General features: G+C 41.6%; 1 protein-coding gene and 1 long non-coding RNA gene across 3 annotated transcripts in view; both read right to left on the minus strand.

Annotated features, from left to right (window-relative positions):
* efr3a (EFR3 homolog A (S. cerevisiae)) overlaps nucleotides 1–25372 on the minus strand; it is a 255814-nt gene that overhangs the window by 38328 nt on the left and 192114 nt on the right. For both annotated transcript variants that reach the window (XM_021612601.3, XM_021612602.3), the window contains exons 13-16: nucleotides 24717–24768; nucleotides 9001–9173; nucleotides 6121–6196; nucleotides 626–787 (exon numbers count right to left, since the gene is read on the minus strand). In XM_021612601.3, coding sequence (XP_021468276.1) covers nucleotides 626–787; nucleotides 6121–6196; nucleotides 9001–9173; nucleotides 24717–24768 — 463 coding nt within the window. The remainder of the gene's footprint in view (nucleotides 1–625; nucleotides 788–6120; nucleotides 6197–9000; nucleotides 9174–24716; nucleotides 24769–25372) is intronic.
* Nucleotides 15444–24706, minus strand: LOC149981662 (uncharacterized). The gene is made up of 2 exons (XR_016497806.1): nucleotides 17925–24706; nucleotides 15444–16353 (listed from the first exon to the last, which is right to left on the minus strand). It is a non-coding gene; the product is annotated as an uncharacterized LOC149981662 (long non-coding RNA).

Raw genomic sequence — 25372 nt, forward strand, 5'->3', positions numbered from 1 at the left:
TTGTGTCATGCACAAAGCAGATGTCCAAACCAACTTGCCAAAACTAGAGTATGTTAACAAGAAATTTGTAGAGTGGTTGAAAACGAGTTTTAATGACTCCAACAGAAGTGTATGTAAACCTCCGACTTCAACTGTATATGGCTCAATGACACTACTATCTCCCAATACTTCAAACCGAGGAGAAAATTAAAGTTGATCCATAATGCCATGATGTCAACCAGTGCATGAGAGGAAGCAAATTCTGCCAAGTAGTCTGTGCTAACATTTCAACATACTAAAGGCTATTTCTCATAATATCAACATCTTCTCGTTATAGCGTTATCTTTCTTGTTGTAAATATGAATTCCTACAAAAACAACTAAAAGCTGGTATCGTTGCTAAGGCAATGTTTTTTCCCTCCCATCATTATGAATAAATTACATTGACTTTACTAAAATGTGTCCTGTGACACAATGACTGATGCCAGGACACCTATTACCTACATACACATTGCATGGCAACAATTGCAAACCAAAACTCACTCACGGATATGAAATTGCACACGTACAAATCTCAAGTTAGGATTCAGCCCCAAATCACCAAAAACCTCGAAGTTACACCACGCTATCAGTGTCTTCCGTCCTACCTGCAGGGCAAGAGCCAGCCTGATGAGGTCCACCACCACCTCCTCATTGGCCAGCTCAATGGTGAGCACGGCCAGGGTAGTGAAGAGCAGCTCAAAGTTCTTGTGACCGTTGTCCTCCTCCTTACAGCCCAGGTAGATGTGACGGTACAACTGCTGCCCATGCTGAGAGGAAGGGAGGGATGGATGAATGTGTAGATGGATAGAAGGAAAGAAGAATGATTGGGTAGATGGATGGAGAGAGAGAGACTAATTATTTTAAATAAACAAATAATAACTTCACATTCTTGTAATTTGGGCATGTCATTTACCAGTCCCTCAATATCTTCAGATTTAGACATTTGTCTTTGGCAACATACGGTACAAATGCATTTCACAGAATTGAACAATCGAAGAGCCGGAATTTCATAACTAGAATGGTCATGATGGTCATTCTAATATGTGCATTTGACGATATGTGCATTTGAAAACATTTCTATGTGTAAGACAACAGTTGCCTGGCCAGCTAATGGCCCACCCAACCCTAAACTACATTGAAACTAATTTCACACATATAATAATAGATATATATTGACAATAGTCTGACGGGTGACAAAATTATCAATTGTCAAATTGAGAATTAAATGACCAGCATTGACAAAGGGAATGGAGCTTACCAAAAAGCATTTTCCCCTACCAGCTGTGCTGCTTCTCCGTGCAGCACGCACAGCACAACTGGTAGGGGAACCCGCTCGAGTCGCATAAAATGGAATATAACGTTGTGTATAAAGTTCAGAAATACAGAGTTTCATGTATACAAAATCGAAATCATTTTCCGTTTTTAAAAGGATGTATTTGGGTGTTTTTGGAGCCATTGTACATGTTTTTCTGTAGCCCCCCTACTGTAGAACAAGCAATGAGGTAGTTTATTGCGGATGTGGTAGGTTTCCAAGTGAAATCCCCCCCCCCCCCCCAAAAAAAAAAGTGTCTGGACCCTTCTATAACATGTAATTTACATACATTTATATTTAGTTGTAAAATAGTGAACATTTTGAGGTAGAAATGCTCTGAAAGTTTTAGTAATTTATGATATCTCCAAATTACTGCTGGAGTGGAACATACACATACAGTATTTAGGAAAAGTCAGGGACAGGTGGGTTCAAGGTATTTATTGAAATTAAGTTACTGAAAGAAAGAAAAAGTCATTACAATTGCTACGAATTTGAGGATTTCGAACCATTGAGGAGACGGCAAGAGAGAAAGATGAAAAAAATCTTGTCAAACCATTGAAAGAGAGTAGGTTTTTAAATAACTGATAGAGAGTGAGAGCGAGTGAGAGTGAACGAGAGACAGAGAGACTGAGGGAAAGAATGAAAAATCTATGTCCATGGAACAGACTAAGGATGCAAAGGTACACAGTATGTTATCGAACCGTTCGGTACGCCCCCCCACGGTTCAATACGCACACGTGAATCGCGGAATTACGGTATGCCTATCATTTTCCTATAATTTCCAAAACGTGTTGATTGCGCTGAAGACTACAAGCACATTGTACATTCAGATCCACAGAACCAGACGCGCAGCTTGTGGCCGTTACGGGGCTCCTGAGGGCTGACAAACTTTACTCCACAGCAATGTCTTAATGTAGTGACCGCAACCCCATCCCCTTTCAACAACTAATGGATGATTTGCAATGACATCTCAGTAGGAAACGTCCCTCAGAGGGGCCTCATGAAGAGTGGGGAAACTAAAAACAATTATTCTCTGAGCGCCAATGGCGAGCGCTAGCGAAGAGGCACCTTCCAAACACAATTTGCAACAAATTCAGAAACATAAAGAAATAATGAAAGCAGTGGGAGTATTCATAGCCAAAGATCTGCAGCCCTATTCAGTGGTTACTGACTCGGGATTTCGTCACCTAATGATTGTTTTATTTTTACCGCGTTACAATGTCCCCTCCCGCACACATTTCAGCAGCAAAGTAATTCCCAAACTCAAACATCACGGAGAGAAAATTAAAAGGAATTGACACAGACACCCTATCTAGCTTTCTCCGCTGATAGTTGGACCTCCAGAGCAACTCCAAGCTACCTCACTGTGACGGTTCACTATGTACTGGATTGGGAGATGAAGAGCTACAGGTTGTCAAAACTAAGAAGCACTTTTAATTGTAATGTTTTCTCCCTTCGATATCATACAGTAGAGACAGAAACCAGGCCTAGTCAGTCAGGCTGCCATTTTTCTGAAAGGAACGTTTGATTTGTCTATAGGCAAAATAAAGAGTTAATTGTTTATTAAAGGGTGATGTGTTTAAAAATGTTTCTTAAATATAAAGATACCGAAACGTTACAGTGAACCACAAACGGTGATACATACAGAACCGTGGGCCCACTGTACCTGTACATTTCTAGAACAGACAGAGCTAAATATAGCGCCATACTTTCAATAAGGCCAGAGACGGGTAAATGTGACTGTGGAGCAATGAGGGAGATGCAGCACTGTGAACGAAGAACCCACATTTGCACAATCACTCAACACATCACAAGCTTTAGTAAAGTGGACAACATCACTGGAGCAAATACCTAAAATAGCCAACCAAAGATGATTGCATCAAAAAAAAAAAAAAACTTGTTTCTGAGTCAGCGAGCAGTGTCACCATCTTTAACGAAAGAGGAGGTGGTGGGGTAGTTCCTTATTAATTTAGTCAGATATTCAAATACACACTCGATGGCTCATGAAAATAACTTGAAGCCATGACCTAAAAATAACCAACCTACAAGACTGCCTCTGACACTTAATAGCCTTAAGCAGGGTCGTGTTCAGTAGGCAAGAAATGTTAGAAAACGGTCCGAAACTGGGTGAAGAAGTGAGGTACTATTTGGTATTTTATTAGGATCCCCATTAGCTGTTGCGAAAGCTGCAGTTACACTTCCTGGGGTCCACACAAAACATGACATAATACAGAACATTAATAGACAAGAACAGCTTAAGGACAGAACTATATACATTTAACATATCCAATAAGAAACACTCACTTTCTGTTTAAAAACATTTAGCTGCATGTTGTTACCTAGCACCCTAATCAACACGACCCAGCTGGAGACATAGCTCTCTATCTAGCTACTTATTATCTTCCTCTGACAAAGGCGGATTGAGCTCCATTAATTAGCCTTGACAGTGGCAGCGATAGCATGAATGCTAAATGCTGCAATGTATTCGGTGGCAATAGTTTCTTTATGGGGGACTTGGAAGAGTCGAGGGTAAATGCTAAATGTTGTGGAGCATATCGCAGCTAGGGGAGCCTGAACTATGGGCTCTGTGTGGATGACATTGTCTCTAGACTATGTTCAGCTTACCTTCCTCATATATAGTGGGGTCTACATTTATTGGATTCATTGTTAAAGATGAGCAAAAAACACTATAAAAAACGATTTATTTTGATAATACAACCAACACAAAAGAACAGTTGTTTTGAAGTTATTTACAATGTTTTAAGGGTTTATTAAGGGTTTATGAAACATTTATTTCCATATTGCCTTTTACAGGTGTCCTTTGTATTGGTGTAGACTTGACGGACTAAACTGGATATTCTCTGGTAGGCACAACCTACCTGGCACCCCTACAAACAACAACCTCCAGTCAAAACCGTTACAGTACGCTTACCATCCACTACATCCCTGATGCCAAACCTAAACTCTTCGAACACACATCTCTTAAAATCAGCTAGACATTGGGACCTCAATAAACTGAATCAGGCATGTAAGTGCTGGGCTGGAACAAAAGCCTGCATCGCTCTATGATGTTCGGATTGCTTATCTGCTTATCTGATTGCTTATGTGGTATTGGCAGGGAGGTGTGGAGTATTGAAAATTAGCCCGTTTGCAAAATCTGGCACATTGATAGAAATGTTGATTAATGTGCAACGTCCCCATCAAATAAACCTAACAAAGTAAAGTAGAATAGTGTCTGTTTATTACACTGCAATAAGGCACAACTACCACCACAGAGGACAGAGCAGCCAGGTCGTTCAAGACTGATGTCAAACTTGTCCTGAGGACGTCTGGAAATGCCTTATAAAAACAGCCACTAGGGGCAACAGTTATTACCATCAAGTAGGCATAGGTTTTGTAATCCAATGACTCTGGATTGCGTGTTCGATTCCAGTCATGGACATTTGTTTTTTATTTTAACCCTATCACAAACCTTAACCCTTACCTTAACCATTTGGAATGAGTGTCTAAACTGATCCCTTACATTAACAATTTGGAATAAGTGTCTAAACCTAATGTTCTAACCCTATCACAAACCTTAACCATTTGGAATGAGTGTCTAAACTTAACCCTTACATTAACCATTTGGAATGAGTGTCTAAACTTAACCCTTACCATAACCATTTGGAATGAGTGTCTAAACTTAACCCTTACCATAACCATTTGGAATGAGTGTCTAAACTTAATGTTCTAACCCTATCACAAACCTTAACCCTTACCTTAACCATTTGGAATGAGTATCTAAACTTAAACCTTACCGTAACCATTTGGAATGAGTGTCTAAACTTAACCCTTACCATAACCGTTTGGAATTAGTGTCTAAACTTAACCCTTACCATAACCATTTGGAATGAGTGTCTAAACTTAACCCTTACCATAACCATTTGGAATGAGTGTCTAAACTTAATGTTCTAACCCTATCACAAACCTTAACCCTTACCTTAACCATTTGGAATGAGTGTCTAAACTTAACCCTTACCGTAACCATTTGGAATGAGTGGCTAAATGTAATGTTCTAACCCTATCACACACCTTAACCTTAACCATTTGGAATGATAGGGTTAGAACATTACGTTTAGCCAATCACAAACCTTAACCCTTTACCTTAACCATTTGGAATGAGTGTCTAAACGTAATGTTCTAACCTCATCACAAACCTTAACCCTTACCATAACCATTTGGAATGAGTGGCTAAATGTAATGTTCTAACCCTATCACAAACCTTAACCCTTACCTTAACCATTTGGAATGAGTGCCTAAACTTAACTCTTAACTTCTAAAATTTACTTTTGGAGAAATTGAACGATACAGCACCAGCAACAACAAAAACACTGAAATGTTAAGTTTGGAGAAATGTAGAATAAAGTCGAATTGTGCTGCAGTGAGACAGAGAGCTTGTTGCAGTAAAGAGCTGTGGCAGAACCATTTGTGATCCATAGTGGTTTTCTATGGGGAGCTGTAATGGTGCATTGCAAATGGCCCCAGCTTGTTATTTATTCGAAGACAAACGGATGGTAACACTGTCTGTGAAAATCAATTATTGCATCAGAGCTACTTATGTGCTGCTTTACCCTTTAACACTGTCTATGAATGAAAAGATAGGGATTTTTATCACCCAAGCTAACGACTCATTCTACTAAGCATTATAAATGCAGAACTTCACTACGCAATCATAATGCATCACAAACAGGTAGTATAATGTGCAATACTGGAAGTGTATAATTTTTTAAGTACAACTTTTTAATTCACCTTTTTCATGAACCCAACGTCTTGTTTTGATATCTTCTCCCTCTTTATCTTCAAGGCCGCCACATTAGGAATGATCCTAACAAATTAGAGAAAGATTCAAACATGAAAGATATATATAGTCGTGAAAGTCACACCCCTTGCACAGTATTAAAAAGGACTGGATTTTTCCCCTACCGATTTTCACAACCAAATCCACACTTTCAAGGTGAAAGAAAATAATTAGTGATGCACTGATATGACATTTTTGGCCAATACCGATATCTGATATTTTTCTTGTAAAAAAAAAACGATACCGATAACCAATATTTTAAATTTTAGCAGCCTTTTAAACATTCTAGTACAGCTAAATAGTTAACACACACACATGGATGCAGCGGTCTAAGGCTCGGCATCTCAGTGCAAGAGGGCATCACTACTGGTTCGAATCTAGGCTCTTTCACATCCGGCTATGATTGGGAGTCCCATAGCACAATTGGCCCAGCGTCGTCCGGATTTGGCCAGGGTAGGCCATCATTGTAAAAAATTATTTGTTCTTAACTGACTTGCCAAGTTAAATAAATGTTACACACACACACACACACACACACACACACACACACACTGACCAAAAAGTTATTTTGTTGGCATTTACGTATGTCCCCATTACCAGTAAAACATAATCAAAACCTATTTCTGTCACTTACTTGCTGTGCTGTTTAGTTGTTCATGTCGTTTCATTCTCAACCAGGATTTCTATGGAACGCCGCTTGGGTCTTTGCGTGTCAAAAATAAAACAATGACCAGTAGATGGCACTATTTGACCTGTCAAATGAGCTTGTTGACCAATCAGGACCTGAATATGACTGCACGTCACATAATAATTTCATGCGTTCATACTTTTTTTTAACGTAGTTATTACACATGGATTACACTATCACTTGTATTTCATGTCACAACGATTCATCGATACATATGCTACGTACGATGCTGGTAAAGTTGTCTCGCGCACCTACAGTGCTGGTCATAAATGCTAGCTAGCTCATGGATGCAAATGGATGTGTTTTCTTCCCCCAAAACATATCAAGACGACAGTCTGATTCAGTAGCTATAGTTAGCTAGCTACCTATATAGCTAGGTGTCATCATCTAAAATAACCCTGATTTATAAGACAGTTTTTCTTTGATTAATGGTGGACGGACCCATCTATGTGAAGCTAGCCACAATAAGGATCAGTCACAATAGTGGACTTTGCGGTTAGCCTTCAAAATAAAAAGTATTGCATAATTCTACTATTTGTATTCATTTGCATCACTGTCAATTACATACTTTCTTTGAAGGCAAACCACAAATTCCACTATTGTGCCTAATCCTTATTGTGGCTCGCTTCACAACACATAACCCGGTCCGGTCGAGTCTCACTAGCCAGATGACGCTACTGGCTGCTTATAACGTTAGCTTTCGGCAACAGGGTTAAGTAGCTGGCTAGCTATTTATTTTCATTCAATTTCAATAGGTGAACAACAAGTGGCAACCTAGCTAATATTTTACTCACAAGGATTTCTAAATCATTGCTAATAATAATGAAAATGACTGCAGTTTATACTGGTCATTGTTTTCAGGCTGATTATATTGGTGCTAGCTAGGTACCTCAGAAGTTGCGGTCGAACAAACGATGCTTTATTACCAAAGTGGTACTGTAAACACATCGTTTGTAGCCCGTATTTGTACTTATTGTACAGCTTTGACAGTGCTACTGTATCTTTTTTGACACGCAAAGACCCAAACAGCATTCCATTGAAGCTAATAGCAGTGACACTATTACTGTTTAACTCCGGCTGGGCAACATCTGAAAAATACGGCACTTGGTAGTGTGCTGGTGCTCGACCAGGCTGCGAAAGCCAACATCACCCACTACTTTTACCCACTACACTACACTACTACTTTTTTTGAGCAATTTTTGAGCAATTTTGACCAAAAACAATTGATCTATGTTGCTTTATGATTTGTGCAAGAATCTTTATTTTATATATATTTTTTTGTTTGAATTTTACCCCTTTTTCTCCCCAATTTCGTGGTATCCAATTGTTGTAGTAGCTACTATCTTGTCTCATCGCTACAACTCCCGTACGGGCTCGGGAGAGACGAAGGTTTAAAGTCATGCGTCCTCCGATACACAACCCAACCAAGCCGCACTGCTTCTTAACACTTCTCATCCAACCCGGAAGCCAGCCGCACCAATGCGCCGGAGGAAACACCTGGCCACCTTGGTTAGCGCACACTGCGCCCACAGGAGTCGCTGGTGCGCAATGAGACAAGGACACCCCTACCGACCAAGCCCTCCCTAACCCGGGCGACGCTAGGCCGGACTTCCCGGTCGCGGCCGGTTACGACAGAGCCTGGGCCCAGGGACTCTGATGGCACAGCTGGCGCTGCAGTACAGCGCCCTTAACCACTGCGCCACCCGGGAGGCCCTGGTTGGTAGAATCTTATTCAAAATTATTCACAGCTGTAATGGCTGCCAAAGGTGTTTCCACCAAGTTTTAAGTCTGGGGTCTTAAGACATACGCAATCAATACATCTTCATTGTATACATTTTTTTTTACTTTGAAAGAGTAGGTTGTGTAGATCTGTAGGAAAAAAAACGATATATTTAGATTAAATTTTAAGGCAGCATAATGTGAAGACTGTGCAAGGGTTGTGTAGAATTTCAACAGGCACTGTGCATTACATTTTGGTAATTTAGCAGATGCTCTTACCCAGAGCCCCAAATAGCCCCAAATAGCTCACAAAACGTAAGATAACGTACAACCTCAAACCCAACAACTAAACGCTATCGGGGGGTGTATGCACCCCTGCGGAACACCCGACAACGGCAGTGGGCATTTTGACAACAGCTGTTACCTGATGCCCCGCAGCTTGGCACGGTTGTCGTGGCGATCGATGATGTTGAGCAGGATCTCAAGGACCAACTGGCGAAGCTCGCAGTCCTCCATGAGTGAAATGGAGAAAAGTGGGTCCAGGAAGGGTGCGGGCAGCGCTGCCACCATGGTCTTGGACTTGAAACCAGAGGTCACCTGAGGTACATCAAAGGTGTCAGGGGGAAATGTCAGTCTTGATCACAGTCTATATATATCATGTGTTAATATCATACCATGTACAGTGCCTTGCGAAAGTATTCGGCCCCCTTGAACTTTGCAACCTTTTGCCACATTTCAGGCTTCAAACATAAAGATATAAAACTGTATTTTTTTGTGAAGAATCAACAACAAGTGGGACACAATCATGAAGTGGAACGACATTTATTGGATATTTCAAACTTTTTTAACAATCAAAAACTGAAAAATTGGGCATGCAAATTATTCAGCCCCTTTACTTTCAGTGCAGCACAAGCCACCTGGGAGACACACCAAACATGTGGAAGAAGGTGCTCTGGTCAGATGAAACCAAAATGTAACTTTTTGCCAACAATGCAAAACGTTATGTTTGGCGTAAAAGCAACACAGCTCATCACCCTGAACACACATCCCCACTGTCAAACATGGTGGTGGCAGCATCATGGTTTGGGCCTGCTTTTCTTCAGCAGGGACAGGGAAGATGGTTAAAATTGATGGGAAGATGGATGGAGCCAAATACAGGACCATTCTGGAAGAAAACCTGATGGAGTCTGCAAAAGACCTGAGACTGGGATGGAGATTTGTCTTCCAACAAGACAATGATCCAAAACATAAAGCAAAATCTACAATGGAATGGTTCAAAAATAAATGTCAGTCTCTCGATGTGCAAAACTGAGAGAGACATACCCCAAGCAACTTACAGCTGTAATCGCAGCAAAAGGTGGCGCTACAAAGTATTAACTTAAGGGGGCTGAATAATTTTGCACGCCCAATTTTTCAGTTTTTGATTTGTTTAAAAAGTTTGAAATATCCAATAAATGTCGTTCCACTTCATGATTGTGTCCCACTTGTTGTTGATTCTTCACAAAAAAATACAGTTTTTAATCTTTATGTTTGAAGCCTGAAATGTGGCAAAAGGTTGCAAAGTTCAAGGGGGCCGAATACTTTCGTAAGGCATTGTACAATTTATGATAAAGTATACATTCCATACATCTATATCATGATATACATTTCAATTTTCCATAAATTTCTCGATAAATGTCTTGGTATATGTATATTTCATGGTTGAAGGGTGTTCGAGAGTACACTCCAGCATATTACCACACTCCATCAATCACACGTAATTGACAGGTGGCTGGTGTTTATTGCATCGCCACCACCGACTGACTGGCGAGTTTGCCATCATTCACAATAAACCGACTTAAACTTTGAGCTCACCTTTCTCTTTCAATTACAGAGCATGCGAGTGGCATGATCCGAGCGGATTTCAGATTGAGCAAAATATCACTGCACTGTGACCCTTCTGTCTGGTCTACATGATGAGGTGACGAAAGGGAGGACACTGGTGTGTGTGTGTGTGCAGTAGCGGAATGGGAATATGGAGCACCAGGAAAATGTGCATCTGGGCGGGCCCAATGGTCCAATTATAGTGGGGGCTGAGAAGTTGAGCGACACGGGCCGGCCCACTGGTTCATCTCTTCCACCGGACCTGGCCCATTGGTCCATTCCTCCCTCTGTGCAGCGGCTGCAGTACTAGCCCAGCCCCCTTCTCTCACACACACACACACTGACAGTGACATAGCCACGAGACGTTGATGTAGCTATCAATAGAAGTCAACTTACGCAAAATCCCAAATCAACATTGATAAGCAACACAGCAAAACACGTAAAGGTGGGGCTGAAAAGTTAAGGGACAAAAAAGTAAAGTCCCTTGGGTCAGATGCAGCCATGTAGGAAATTAACCAACTTATTATGTAGTGATGCTACTAGTGCCAGTGCCAATGCTAACGTCAATGTGCAGATAGCCCATGTAGAGGGGGATGCCGCAGCTGGAATTGTGAGCACAAGCAAAGTCTGTGCAGCCAAAGCGGTAGGCAATGGGGAGCCAACGTTACAGTTGTTGGTAATTAGCTAGCTAACCATATTAGCATAAATGTGCCATCAGTCAAAACATGGCGCCGACAGAGATGGTCACCTCGCTTCAGGTCCTTAGAAGTACTCCCTGTTCACCCATGACCATGCACGCTTCCAACTCAATCATCAAGTTTGCAGACGACACTACAGTGGTAGGCCTGATTATCAACAACGATGAGGCGGCCTACAGGGAGGAGGTGAGGGCCCACGGAGTGTGGTGTCAGGAAAATAACCTCGCACTCAATGTCAACAAAACAAAGATGATGATCATGGACTTCAGGAAACAGCAGAGGGTCTGCACAACGCATCACCGGGGGCAAACCACCTGCCCTCCAGGACACCTACCTACACCACCCAATGTCACAGGAAGGCCATAAAGATCATCAAGGACAACAACCACCTGAGCCACTGCCTGTTCACCCCGCTATAATCCAGAAGGCGAGGTCAGTACAGGTGCATCAAAGCTGGGACTGAGAGACTGAAAAACAGCTTCTATCTCAAGGTCATCAGATGGTGCAGCAGCCATCACTAACATTCAGAGGCTGCTGCCAACATACAGACTCAAATCTCTGGTCCCTTAAATAAATGGACTTAATAAAGGTATCTCTAGTCACTTTAAATAACGACAATTTAATAATGTTTACATATCCTACATTACTCATCTCATATGTATATACTGTATTCTATACCATCTACTGCATCTTGCCATCGCCATCGCTCATCCATATATTTTTATGTACATATTCTATTCATCCCTTTACATTTGTGTGTGTAAGGTAGTTGTGAATTTGTTAGATTACTTGTTAGATATTACTGCATAGTCAGAACTAGAAGCACAAGCATTTAAATTAACATCTGCTAAGCATGTGAATGTGATTTGAAAACAAGACATCAAGAACAAGACACAACTAGCTGAAATGAGCCACCTACGATTCGCCACATAGCAACTATGACAAGAAGCAGCCATCTGGCCATCCAGAATAACAACAACACACTGCCTTTTGCCCCATTGAAGTGTACACATTGTTTCCGTGACATTGTCAGCTAACCCATTTATCAGTCATTTTAAGCTCTATTCCTCAACTTTTGTTCAATGGGATCTACATCATATGATAAATATTTTCATCATATTTTTACTATGCACTTGAGCTTGTGTCCTCAAAATCAAATTATATTGGTCACATACACATATTTTGCAGACTATTGCGGGTGTAGCGAAATGCTTATGTTCCTAGCTCCAACAGTACAGCAATACAGAACAATACATGAAAATACCCCAAATAAAAATAAATAGAGAAATATTAGAATGACAAATGTCAGAACGGAATATAAATATATGCATTTGGGGAAACAACTTGAGTTGCGCCCCCTTTTGCCCTCAGAACAGCCTCAATTCGTCGGGGCATAGACTCTACAAGATATAGAAAGTGTTCCACAGGGATGCTGGCCCATGTTGACTCCAATACTTCCCACAGTTGTGTCAAGTTGGCTGGATGTCCTTGGAATGGTGAACCGTTCTTGATATACAGGGGAAACTGTTGAGCATGAAAAACCCAGCAGCATTCTAGTTCTTGACACACTCAAAGCGGTGCGCCTGGCACATATTACCATACCCTGTTTAAAGGCACTTAAATCTATAGTCTTGCCCATTCACCCTCAATGGCACACACACAATCTATGTCTCAAATGTCTCAAGACTTAAAAGCCTTCTTTAACTTCTCTTCCCCTTCATCTACACAGATTGAAGTGGATTTAACAGGTGACATAAATAAGGGGTCATAGACTGACCAGGTGAAAGCTATGTCATGGAAAGGGAAAATGTTTTGTACACTCAGTGTATATGATGGTGTGTGCTGCCATCCTGTTAGAAGGTAACAGATTATTTTATTACAATGGTTAAGATGTATTTTCATTGTGTTCAATGGTGTTATTTGCCCCCTAGTGGAGCTTTCTGGTACTTAGACTGTACGCAAACAGGAAGTAGAGAATTGTTCTAACAGGAATAGTTATTTCCTGTCACGCTTCAGCCTTGGAAAATATTTGTTTGTAAGTTCGATTCAAGCATTTAGCTAATGATGATCATTTTGTTATTGATAGAGTTGCTTACATATCAATGTTGGTTGGTTGCATTTACTCACACAAATTGCAATGCCTTTCATGTTTGTGGTTAACTATTACTTTGCTCGTGCGTCATGCAAACGAATTGTACAATATACAATACTGTAGTTTTGTTACTGTTTCTAGTGTAATATGCTTTGTTATTCTACATAGATGGTTGTACATTATTAGAGTAATGAAAGGAGTTAGCCAATTACCATTTGAATAACAATTAGCTATATGGTTTGGCATCATGCCAGATGCATGGTACCTTAGCGCGTGCTTTGTATTTATGCAACTTCAAATTAATAATTGTTGGGATTATTATGAATAAATGAGTAAACAATATCCCCATTTTAAATATAATTGTAACTCAGTAAACGTATACTCTGTTTTATTATATCTGATTAACAATATGAGTTCATAAGAAGGGATTGTGTGACACGGACAAGGAGTAATTAAAGTTAATGAACACCATTCCAACTAGGAAGAAACTAATGGGTTGGGGACTGTGTAAACAAATAAGGTCGTATGGTTGGCCCTACAGAAACTTAGCTCTGGGGTTTTTAGATAAGACAGTGAGTGCATTCCTAAGTTTTCTGTTAATTAGAACTGTCAGCTCAGTGGTGATTGATAATGTTGAGGGGTCAAAAGTTATCTGGGAGTGTGTTAGTAAGTTAGAATGAACTTTTCACCTCACTTTGTCCCAGTCGAGAGGAGGGGATTCTGTTAAAGCAATGAAATGACGTCATGATCTGTATATAAACTGTTGTTCGTGGTTAAGTGTCAGCGCGCTCCGAGAATAAATTATGTTACCTATTATTGAAAGACTTGTCTGCGTCTATTTTATGCAAACAAGAATCTTAGAAATTCTCATAAAATAGATTAAGGGTTTTCAATTGATGAAAGAACATTGGAATAATTAAATTACACTAACAATAATGTACAGCTACAGTATGTCGGTGTGAATTAAATACTAGAGTATATTCTTTTCTGTATTTTGCAGTTTCACAACAAACGTTTTCAATATATTCATTCAAGAAAAGTTACGCCTTGGGAGTTTTATTGAAGACTTAGTTGTTAGCTATCTGTCTAGTTTTGCATGGGAAAGCAACTCAAGGGCAGAATATGGTGTGTATAGACATTATGGACAGTATATGAATAGAAAAGGTGTGTTCAGCAGTAATTATATAGGATGAGCCTTGACTAGAATAAAGTATATAGATAAACATAAAAAAAGAAACGTCTCCTTTTCAGAACCCTGTCTTTCAAAGATAATTCATTAAAATCCAAATAACACAGATTTTCATTGTAAAGGGTTTAAACACTGTTTCCCATGCTTGTTCAATCAACCATAAACAATTAATGAACATGCACCTGTGGAACGGTCGTTAAGGCACTAACAGCTTAGGCAAGGTAGGCAATTAAGGTCACAGTTAAGAAAATTTAGGACACTAAAGAGGCCTTTCTACTGACTGAAAAACACCAAAAGAAAGATGCCCAGGGTCCCTGCTCATCTGCGTGAACGTGCCTTAGGCATGCTGCAAGGAGGCATGAAGACTGCAGATGTGGCCAGGGCAATAAACGGCAATGTCCGTACTGTGAGATTCCGGAGACAGGACGGACAGCTGATCGTCCTCGCAGTGGCAAACCACGTGTAACACCTGCACAGGAGCGGTACATCCGAACATCACAACTGTGGACAGGTACAGGATGGCAACAACTGCCCAAGGTACACCAGGAACACACCATCCCTCCATCAGTGCTCAGACTGTCCGCAATAGGCTGAGAAAGGCTGGACTGAGGGCTTGTAGGCCACCGGCAACCACATCGCCTATAGGCACAAACCCACTGTCGCTGGACCAGACAGGACTGGCAAAAAGTGCTCTTCATTGACGAGTCGCTGTTTTGTCTCACCAGGTGTGATGGTCAGATTCACATTTATTGTCGAATGAATGAGCTGTCTCTTCATTGCAGAATACCATGATTATATACAGGGCAGACTATAGGCCTCTGCATCTGAGGCCAAACACAGTAAGTAATACTAAGTATACATGGTATTACTTGCTGTGTAAGGCCTCAGACACAATGGCCCATGGTATACTCTTCAGTATAATCCAAAAGTCTATTTCATCATTTTGTGAAATAGACTGTGATGATACTGGAGATTATAATTTATAAAAAATATTCTAAATTCTATAAAGAAACCAGACAGCAATGTCAGGTTGTTGTCCTTCTTTATGAAATATCTACTGTTATTTACATAACATAATAAACAAATATACTGCAATTCAGTTCTCTTTATTGTAAACTACCAAAGTGCTCCACAGTTCCTTTGGAAAGTATTCAGACCCTTTGACTTTTTCCACATTTTGTTACAGCAATTTACACACAATAACCCAAAATGACAAAGAAAAAACAGGTTTGTAGACATTTTTGCAAATGTATTAAAAATAAAAAACAGAAATATCTTATTTACATTCAGACCCTTTGCTCTGAGACTCAAAATTGAGCTCAGGTGCATCCTGTTTCCATTGATCATCCTTGAGATGTTTCTACAACTTGATAGTAATCCACCTGTGGTCAATTCAATTGATTGTACATGATTTGGAAAATCACACACCTGTCTAGATAAGGTCCCACAGTTGACAGTACATGTCAGAGCAAAAAGGAATTGTCCGTAGAGCTCTGAGACAGGATTGTGTCGAGGTACAGATTTGCGGAAGGGTACCAAAAAAGGTCTGTTGCATTGAAGGTCCCCAAGAACACAGTGGCTTCCATCATTCTTAAATGGGAAGAAGTTTGGAACCACCAAGACTCTTCCTAGAGCTGTCCACCCGGCCAAACTGAGCAATCTGGGGAGAAGGGCATTAGTCAGGTAGGTGACCAAGAACCCGATGGTCACTGACAGAAATCTAGAGTTCCTCTGTGGAGATGGGAGACAACCAGACATGGTTGTCCTTCTGGAAGGTTCTCCCATCTCCACAGAGGAACTCTGGAGCTCTCTAGTCTTCACCAAGTAGCTCCCCATCAAAGGCATTTTCATTCAAGATGTCCATGATCTCATGGCCGTCCTCATCCTGCAGGCCTTCCTCGGGGATGAATGGAAGGGAATTGTGTAGTTATCAACCTGTTGGCAAGGTGACAAAAGTCAAATTGTACAATCCTGAAGGTTTGTACAAAATGTGCGAAAACTTAACCATTTAATATCTGATAGTCCATAACTGAAATAATATACTCATGTACAGTACCAGTCAAAAGTTTGAAAATAGTAAAAATAAAGAAAAACCTTTGAATGAGTAGGTGTCCAATCTTTTGACTGGTACTGTATGCCTGTAGAAAAGTCTGACCAGCTATACCTACAGCCTGAGGTTCCATAAGCCCTATGATCTATCATAAGGGTTATATATTCATTCAACTATTTTTTAGGAATCATATCACAGATAAACATTCACCCTAATGAGAGATTGTGCTCGCTAATAATCATAATAGCTTCCCTCTCTCTTCTGGCTGGCAGGCTAGTAGCTACAAATCCAATTGCAAGCAAGTTAGTTTTAGCTCCAATACCTAATGACATACTGTCAAAGAAAACACAAACATAAAAAAATGACAAGACTATCTAGGCTACCTTGGTCCGTTGGGTGACTGACTGACTGCAGCTTGAACAACAGTCAACAGTCAACAGGCTAGCTACCATTAGTTAGCTCACAGACTGGTAGCTATCAATCTAGCTAACATTATCTGAAGTGACACTATAGTGTCCTGGAAATATGATGACATAGCTAATGTAGGTAATTAATTAGTAGGAAATAACTTTGCCATCATTATCATGTAACCAAATGTACTTTTAGAGAGACGGCAATTGCCATAGCTAGAAAAGTTCATAAAAAATATCTAGCTAGCAATGCCAATGTTCGCTAGCTAAAATCCAGTCCTGTCCTTAAATCCTAAGCAGCTAGCTAAAGTTTTGCCAGAAGATACCGAGCCTACCGTTACGCTGGTTTACACCGAGCTGCACTGGGGTTAGAACGCAATCATGGTTACATAAAGACACCATGGAGTCGGTGCAAGATATGGGTTGGAAAGCATACCTCAATGCAGGCATGGGATAGGCAACTGTACTCCAACTTCGACCTTTATCGACACTGCTCCATCGAGAAGTTTGAAATACAGCTAGTTTTCATAGAAAACTGCCCATTTCGTCCCAATGTTAGCTAGCAGTAGCCACAGCAGTATGGATGGAGCAGTATGGATAAAGGTACAATTCGGAGTACAGTGGCATTTCCCATCGCTGCAAAGGAACGTTTTACGACCCATTTTCACACCGGCTCCACGGTGTCTTAACGTAACCATAATTGCGTTCCGACTCCAGTGCAGCTCAGTGTAAACAAGTGTAACGGTAGGGTGAGTATCTTGTGACAAGCTAAATTTATACTCCATCACATTGATGAAAAGAGGTTTTCCTACTAATGATTTGGGACTTTTAGAAATGTCATATTTTTTCAAGTCACTATAATGCACTTTAGACAAAATCTTCATCAGCACATGGCGGCTCAGAATGCCATTGAGTAGCTACTAGAACGTTCATTTGGGCATCAGTCCTCAAGACAACATTCAAAACAATATTGTGATGAATGATGCCACTCATGAATAGCATGTCATTTACTTATGAGATAAAAAAAGAAATATCTAGACACTTACTTCATGAATGGTTGATGCTGCTGCCCGATTTAAAATCAATGCGACGCTTGATGGAACTGCTGCGAAATCCACGTGTACCTAGTCTGATTTGCAATGTAGTCTGATGCCAAAGTGTGCTGTGCAGGAGGTTTGACTCAACTTCTCTGACAGTTAGATTATGAAAAATAAATCAAAGCCAAATCAGACGAAGTAATTGTTTGGAGGGAATACAGTGCAAAGGCAGCCATGCTGCACAATCTCTCTTGCTTTTGGGCGGGACCAGCACTAAAACTAGAAGGGAATATGTAAATAAACAATGAATTTTATTAAAGTGTATTATTATCAGATCGCCGGGTGACGTTATGCGGGTGGGCCAAAATTACATCCCACCCGAACAGGCTGAAATTCCACGTGTTTTTACACAAAAATGACTGTCATAATTTTCACGATTTCAGAGTGTTATTTCGACCTCATAGTGTGGAAACATCGTCCGAAAAACTGGAAAACATGTTTTTAACCACACTGCCTCTTTAAAGCCAGCCAGCCCTCCCTGAGAACAGCCAGACAGTGTTCCGTCTCAGTGAGCATTCTAGCTATTAAACCTTCTCTGTTTTGTTTTAGGCTTCAGATGGAATATTGTTCAATCATGACCATTCAGTATGTGTTCTGTAGAACTCTTATAACAGTGTAAAGAGTTTGTGTGTATGCTTTTTTAGCACTCTGAAAATAGTACTGATTTTTGTACATTAGCTTTTATGCAGCTAGGTGGTGGTATTAGGTGCTGGTGTGTAGGTGCGTGCGTCGGCGGGGTGGGGGCGGTGGAGTATCCGCGTGCCGGTTTTGGTGGTCCTGTCTGCATCAAAATCCAGGGCTGTTTTTTTTTTTACCTCCCTGTGCGCGCGCGCGTGTGTGTGTGTGGTAACTAGTGTCCCAGCATCATGTGTATAGAGAAAAGGTGTGTGTGCAGTGCACATGCTCCAGTAGGAGTATCTGTATTCCTTGTGTGTACAGTACATGTTGAAGTGAGGAAGTGAGAAAGAAAACATAATGAGTCCCCCACCCTAACACCCCTGACCCCCACCCCCCACCTCAGACTCATAATCAGACAGTCGAGTTTGTGTTACATGTGCTGATCCCAGTTGCCAAGGACCCATCTGCAGCTGCATGGTGTTAGAAATATGTTAAACATTCCCCTATCTTCCAGCTGCATGGTGTTAGAAATGTGTTAAAACATTTCCCTATCTTCCAGCTGCATGGTGTTAGGGAGTGTTTTAACATATTTCTAACACCATGCAGCTGGAAGATAGAAATATGTTAAAACATTTCCCTATCTTCCAGCTGCACGGGAAAGCAGCAGAAAAGCGGGAGAGGAGATAGACTTTGCAATAAGCCACCCTCCTAGCTCCCGGTCGATCATGCCCCATGGGAAAAGGAGGAGTGTGTGACATATGCGTCATGGGAAAAATATAGGGGAATGTGCATATGTAACATGTCTGAGCGCACGTACAGTATGTGTGTGTGTAAAGTCTTCTCTGTGTGAACGTTTCCTCTGCCCTAGGGGCTTTTTTCCACCTGCGAATAGCCATCTCGTACAGCAGTCAGTTGAACAAGAGAGAGGCTTAACAGAACAGCGGGGAATATAGACTGAGCTAACCTGACAATGCGGGAGCCACACACACACACACACATTGGAGACACACAGGGACGCCAAAGAACTTGAAGTTCTCAACCTGCTCCACTGCAGCTCGTCGATGAGAATGGGGGCGTGCTCGGTCCTCCTTTTCCTGTAGTCCACAATCATGTCCTTTGTCTTGATCACGTTGAGGGAGAGGTTGCTTTCCTGGCTGGCTCCACACGGCCAGGTCTCTGACCTCCTCCCTATAGGCTGTCTCGATGTTGGGGATCAGGCCTACCACTGTGTCATAGGCAAACTTGATGATGGTGTTGGAGTCATGCCTGGCCATGCAGTCAAGAGTTAACCGGGAGTACTCAAGGGGACTGAGAACGCACCCCTGAGGGGCCCCAGGGTTGAGGATCAGCGTGGGCGGATGTGTTGTTACCTACCCTTACCACCTGGGGGAGACCTGTCAGGAAGTCCAGGATCCAGTTGCAGAGGGAGGTGTTTAGTCCCAGGGTCCTTAGCTTAGTGATGAGCTAAGCATGGCGCTGACAGAGATGGTCGCCTCGCTTCGAGTTCTTAGGAAACTATGCAGCATTTCGTTTTTTTATGTATTATTTCTTACATTGTTACCCCAGGAAATCTGAAGTCTTATTACATAAGAAGAACTATTGGATATAAGAGCACGTCAACTTACCAACATTACGACCAGGAATACGACTTTCCCGAAGCGGATCCTCTGTTCGGACCACCACCCAGGACAATGGAACTAATACCAGTAGGCGATCCAAAACAACGATGCCGCAGAAGGGGCAGATGGCCAGGCTCTGTAGACGTGCACATCGCACACTGCTCCCGAGCCAATGTCCAGTCTCTTGACAATAAGGTAGACGAAATTTGAGCAAGGGTTGCTTTCCAGAGAGACATCAGAGATTGTAACATTCTCTGTTTCACTGAAACATGGCTCTCTTGGAATATACTGTCGGAATCGGTTCAGCAACCGGGCTTCTCCTTGCATCGCGCCAACAGAGATAAACACCTCTCTGGGAAAAGGAAGGGCGGGGGTGTATGCTTTATGATTAACGACTCATGGTGTAATCATAACAACATACAGGAACTCAAGTCCTTTTTCTCACCTGATCTAGAATTCCTTACAATCATGTGCCGGCCATTTTACCTACCAAGATAATTCATTCTCGTCAGTTATAGTCACAGCTGTGTACATTCCCCCTCAAGCAGACACCAAGATGGCCATCAAGGAACTTCAATGGACTATATGCGAACTGGAAACCATACATCTTGAGGCTGCATTAATTGTAGCTGGGGATTTTAAAAAAGCAAATTTGAGAACAAGTCCACCTAAATTCTTCCAGCCTATTGATTGCGCTACACGTATGCGCAATACCCTTGTTCACTGCTACTCTAACTTCCGCGATTCCAACAAAGCACTCCTCCGCCCTCCCTTCGGCAAATCCGATCACAACGCCATCTTTCTCAAACAGGACGTACCAGTGACGAGAACCATTCAACGCTGGTCCGACCAATCGGAAGCCACGCTTTGATCACGTAGACTGGAAAATGTTCCGATCAGCCTCAGAGAACAACATCGACCTATACGCTGACTCGGTGAGTGCGTTTATAAAGAAGTACATTGGAGATGTTGTACCCACTGTGACTATTAAAACCTACCCTAACCAGAAACCGTGGATGGATGGCGGCATTCATGCAAAACTGAAAGCGCGATCCGCCATATATAATGATGGAAAGAGCTCTGGAAACATCATCTCCACTTCGCTGGCCCTCAACATTAGGGCCAGACAAAGGGGTGCATTGCTCAGCCCCCTCCTGTACTCTCTGTTCACCCATAACTGCGTGTCAAAGAACGCCTCCAACTCAATCATCAAGTTTGCTCAATCATCAAGATGACACAACATTAGGGGCCTTGATTACCAACAATGACGAGACAGCCTACAGGGAGGAGGTGAGGGCACTCGGAGTGTGGCGTCAGGAAAACAACCTCTCACTCAACGTCAACAAAACAAAGGAGATGATCATGGACTTCAGGAAACAACAGAGGGAGCACCCCCCCTATCAACGCCGAAGGGACAGCAGTGGAGAAGCTGAAAAGATTTAAGTTCCTCGGCATACACATCACAGACCAACTGAAATGGTCCACCCACCCTGTGTGGTGAAGAAGGCTCAACAGCGCCTCTTCAACCTCAAGAGGCTGAAGAAATTTGGCTTGTCACCCAAAACCCTGACAAACTTTTAGATGCACAATTTAGAGCATCCTGTCGGGCTGTATCATAGCCTGGTACGGCAACTGCACCACCCTCAACTTTAAGGCTTTCCAGACGGTGGTGCAGTCTGCACAACGCATCACTGGGGGGCAAACTACCTGCCCTCCAGGACACCTGCAGCACCCAATGTCAGAGGAAGGCCAAAAAGATTATCAAGGACATCAACCACCCGAGCCACTGCCGGGTACAGGTGCATCAAAGCTGGGACCGAGAGAGTGAAAAACAGCTTCTATCCCAGTGCCATCAGATTGCAACCATCAGTGATTGCTGTTTAGCAGTCTAACTCAGAGAGGCTGCTGCCAATATTGAGACCCAATCACTGGCCACTCTAATAAATGGATCACTAGTACTTTATACAATGCACTCTAAATAATGCCAAATTAATAATGTTTACATATCACATGCATATACGGTATTTTATACCATCTATTGCACCTTGCCTATGCCACTCGGCCATTGCTCATCCATATACTTACATGTACATATTCTCATTCACTCCTTTAGATTTGTGTATTAGGTAGTTGTGGGGGAATTGTTAGATTACTTGTTAGATATTACTGCACTGTCAGAACTAGAAATACAAGCATTTCACTACACTTGCATTAACATCTGCTAACCGTGTCTGTGTGACAAAGAACATTTGATTATTTGATTTGATCTTTGAAAGCACTATGGTGTTGAACACTGAGCTGTAGTCAATGAATAGCATTCTCATATAGGTGTTCCTTTAGTCCAGGTGGGAAAGGGCAGTGTTGAGTGCAACAGAGATTGCATCAACTGTGGATCTGTTGGGGCGGTATGCAAATTGGAGTGAGTCTAGGGTTTCTGGGATAATGATGTTGATGTGAGCCATGACCAGCCTTTCAAAGCACTTCATGGCTACATACGTGAGTGCTACTGGTCGGTATTCATTTAGGCAGGTTAGCTTAGTGTTCTGGGGCACAGGGACTATGGTGGTATGTTTGAAACATGTTGGTATTACAGACTCAGTCAGGGACCGGTTGAAAATGTTAGTGAAGACACTTGCCAGTTGGTCAGTACACATCCTGGTAATCTGTCTGGCACTGCAGCCTTGTGAATGTTGACCTGTTTAAAACTTCTTCGGGATCGGTGTCCCGTCCACGGGACGGTTGAGCTGACATATGCTAATCGCATAAACCTGAGGTTGTAAGTAGCAAGAAAATTTCCCAGGACATAGACATCTGATATTGGCAAAAAGCTTAAATTCTTGTTAATCTAACTGTGCTGTCCAATTTACAGTAGCTATTACAGTGAAAGAATACCATGCTATTGTTTGAGGAGAGTGCACAGTTTGGAACTTGAAAAGTTAATAATAAACCAATTGATACAAAATTTTGAACAGAAATACAACGATTCATTGGATCAGAACTAATCTTTGCACCAACACTGCTGCCATCTAGGGACCAAAATCTCAATTGCACTTGAGCTGCAATAATACATGATGGCCTCTCTCTTGCATTTCAAAGACGTTACAAAAAAATACAAAAGAATGGTTGTTTTTTTCTTTATATTGCCTTTCACCATATCTATTGTGTTATATTCTCCTACATTCCTTTCACATTTCCAAAAACTTCAACGTGTTTCCTTTCAAAATGGTACCAAGAATATGCATACCCTTGCTTCAGGGCCTGAGCTACAGGCAGTTAGATTTGGGTATGTCGTTTTGGGCAAAAATGTAAAAAATGGGACGGCTCCTTACTCACATTGGCCACGGCGAGCATGATCACACAGTCGTCCGGAACAGCTGATGCTCTCATGCATGCTTCAGTGTTACTTGCCTCGAAGTGAACATAGAAGTAATTTAGGTCATCCGTTAAGCTTGTGTCACAGGGCAGGTCGCGGCTGTGCTTCCCTTTGTAGTCATGAATAGTTTGCAAGTCCTGCCACATCCGACGAGCGTCGGAGCCGGTGTAGTATGATTCAATCTTAGTCCTGTATTGACGCTGTGCCTGTTTCATGGTTTGTCAGAGGGCATAGCTGGATTTCTTATAAGCTTTCCGGGTTAGAGTCCCACTCCTTGAAAGCGGCAGCTCTAGCCTTTAGCTCAGTGTGGATGTTGGTTTATGTATGTAAGCAGGAATCAGGAGGATGGAATTATGGTCAAATTTACACGCGTCTGGAGTAAAGGTGTTCTAGAGTTTTTTTCCCCTCTGGTTTCACATTTAACATGCTGGTAGAAATTAGGTAAATTAGGTCAAAAGGATTTGTGTTTCCTGTTTACTTATGACCATATACAGCTAATTGAGTGCGGTCTTATTGCCAGCATCGGTTTGTGGTGGTATGTGTAGACAGCTACGAAAAATACAGATGAAAACTTTCTTGGTAAATAGTGTGGTCTACAGCTTATCATGAGATACTCTACCTCAGGCGAGCAAAACCTCAAGACTTCCTTAGATTTTGTGTACCTGCGGTTGTTTACAAATGTACATAGACCATCACCCCTTACAATCACCCCTTTCTCCTGCATATGACGGGGAAGAGGTAGGGCGTCTGAAGTAAATACTTCCCGTACGACTTGTTGAAGAAAAAGTAATTCTCCAGTATGAGGTGAATAATCACATATCTAGAAGCTCTTTTCGGTCATAAGACATGGTGGCAGAAACATTAAGTACAAAATAACGCGAAAAAACATGCACAATTGATTACGGGATCGTAAAACGGCAGTCATCTCCTTCGGTGCCACTCCGATATACCAACAGAGAACATTGAGGTCCCTTTAGGCAGAAATAGAATAGACTCAATTAATGGATTCATCTGTTGCCATTCTTCTCGATTGACACTATTCTTGATCAGTCTGTTGTGATCACGATAGGCGGATGCAGCTATCGTTAGACAGTACTATTGAATAAATGATATGGCTATAGAAGTACTCACCATGATGAGCGAGCTCAGCAGCATGGCCTGGATACGCTTGGTGCCCTGGTGCCTGAATGGAATATCAACAACAGTTTGTTAGCAAATGGTGGGGGGGACTCACTCTTTGTGCAATACATTTTTTTTAACATGTGTTTTTTTTTAATGACTACCTCATTTCTCTATCCCACACATACAATTATCTGTAAGTGAATTTCAAACGCAGATTGAACCACAAAGACCAGTGAGGTTTTCCAATGCCTCGCAAAGAAGGGCACCCATTGGTAGGTGGGTAAAAAAAATGTAAGCAGATATTGAATATCCCTTTGACCATGGTAAAGTAATTAATTACACTTTGGATGGTGTATACCCAGTCACTACAAAGATACAGGCATCCTTCTTAACTCAGTTGCCAGAAAGGAAGGATTTAACCATGAGGCCAATGGTGTCATTAAAACAGTTACAGAGTTTAATGGCTGTGATAAGAGAAAACTGAGGATGTATCAACAACAATTGTAGATACTCCACAATACCAACCTAATTGACACATTGAAAAGAAGGAAGCCTGTACAGAAAACAAATATTCCAAAACATGCATCCTGTTTGCAACAAGGCACTAAAGTTATATTGTAAAAATGTGGCAAAGAAATTCACTTTTTGTCCTAAATACAAAAATG

This window comes from Oncorhynchus mykiss, chromosome 8 (genome assembly GCF_057628025.1).
Source record: "Oncorhynchus mykiss isolate SJ-2025 chromosome 8, ASM5762802v1, whole genome shotgun sequence".
Taxonomy (NCBI): domain Eukaryota; kingdom Metazoa; phylum Chordata; class Actinopteri; order Salmoniformes; family Salmonidae; genus Oncorhynchus; species Oncorhynchus mykiss.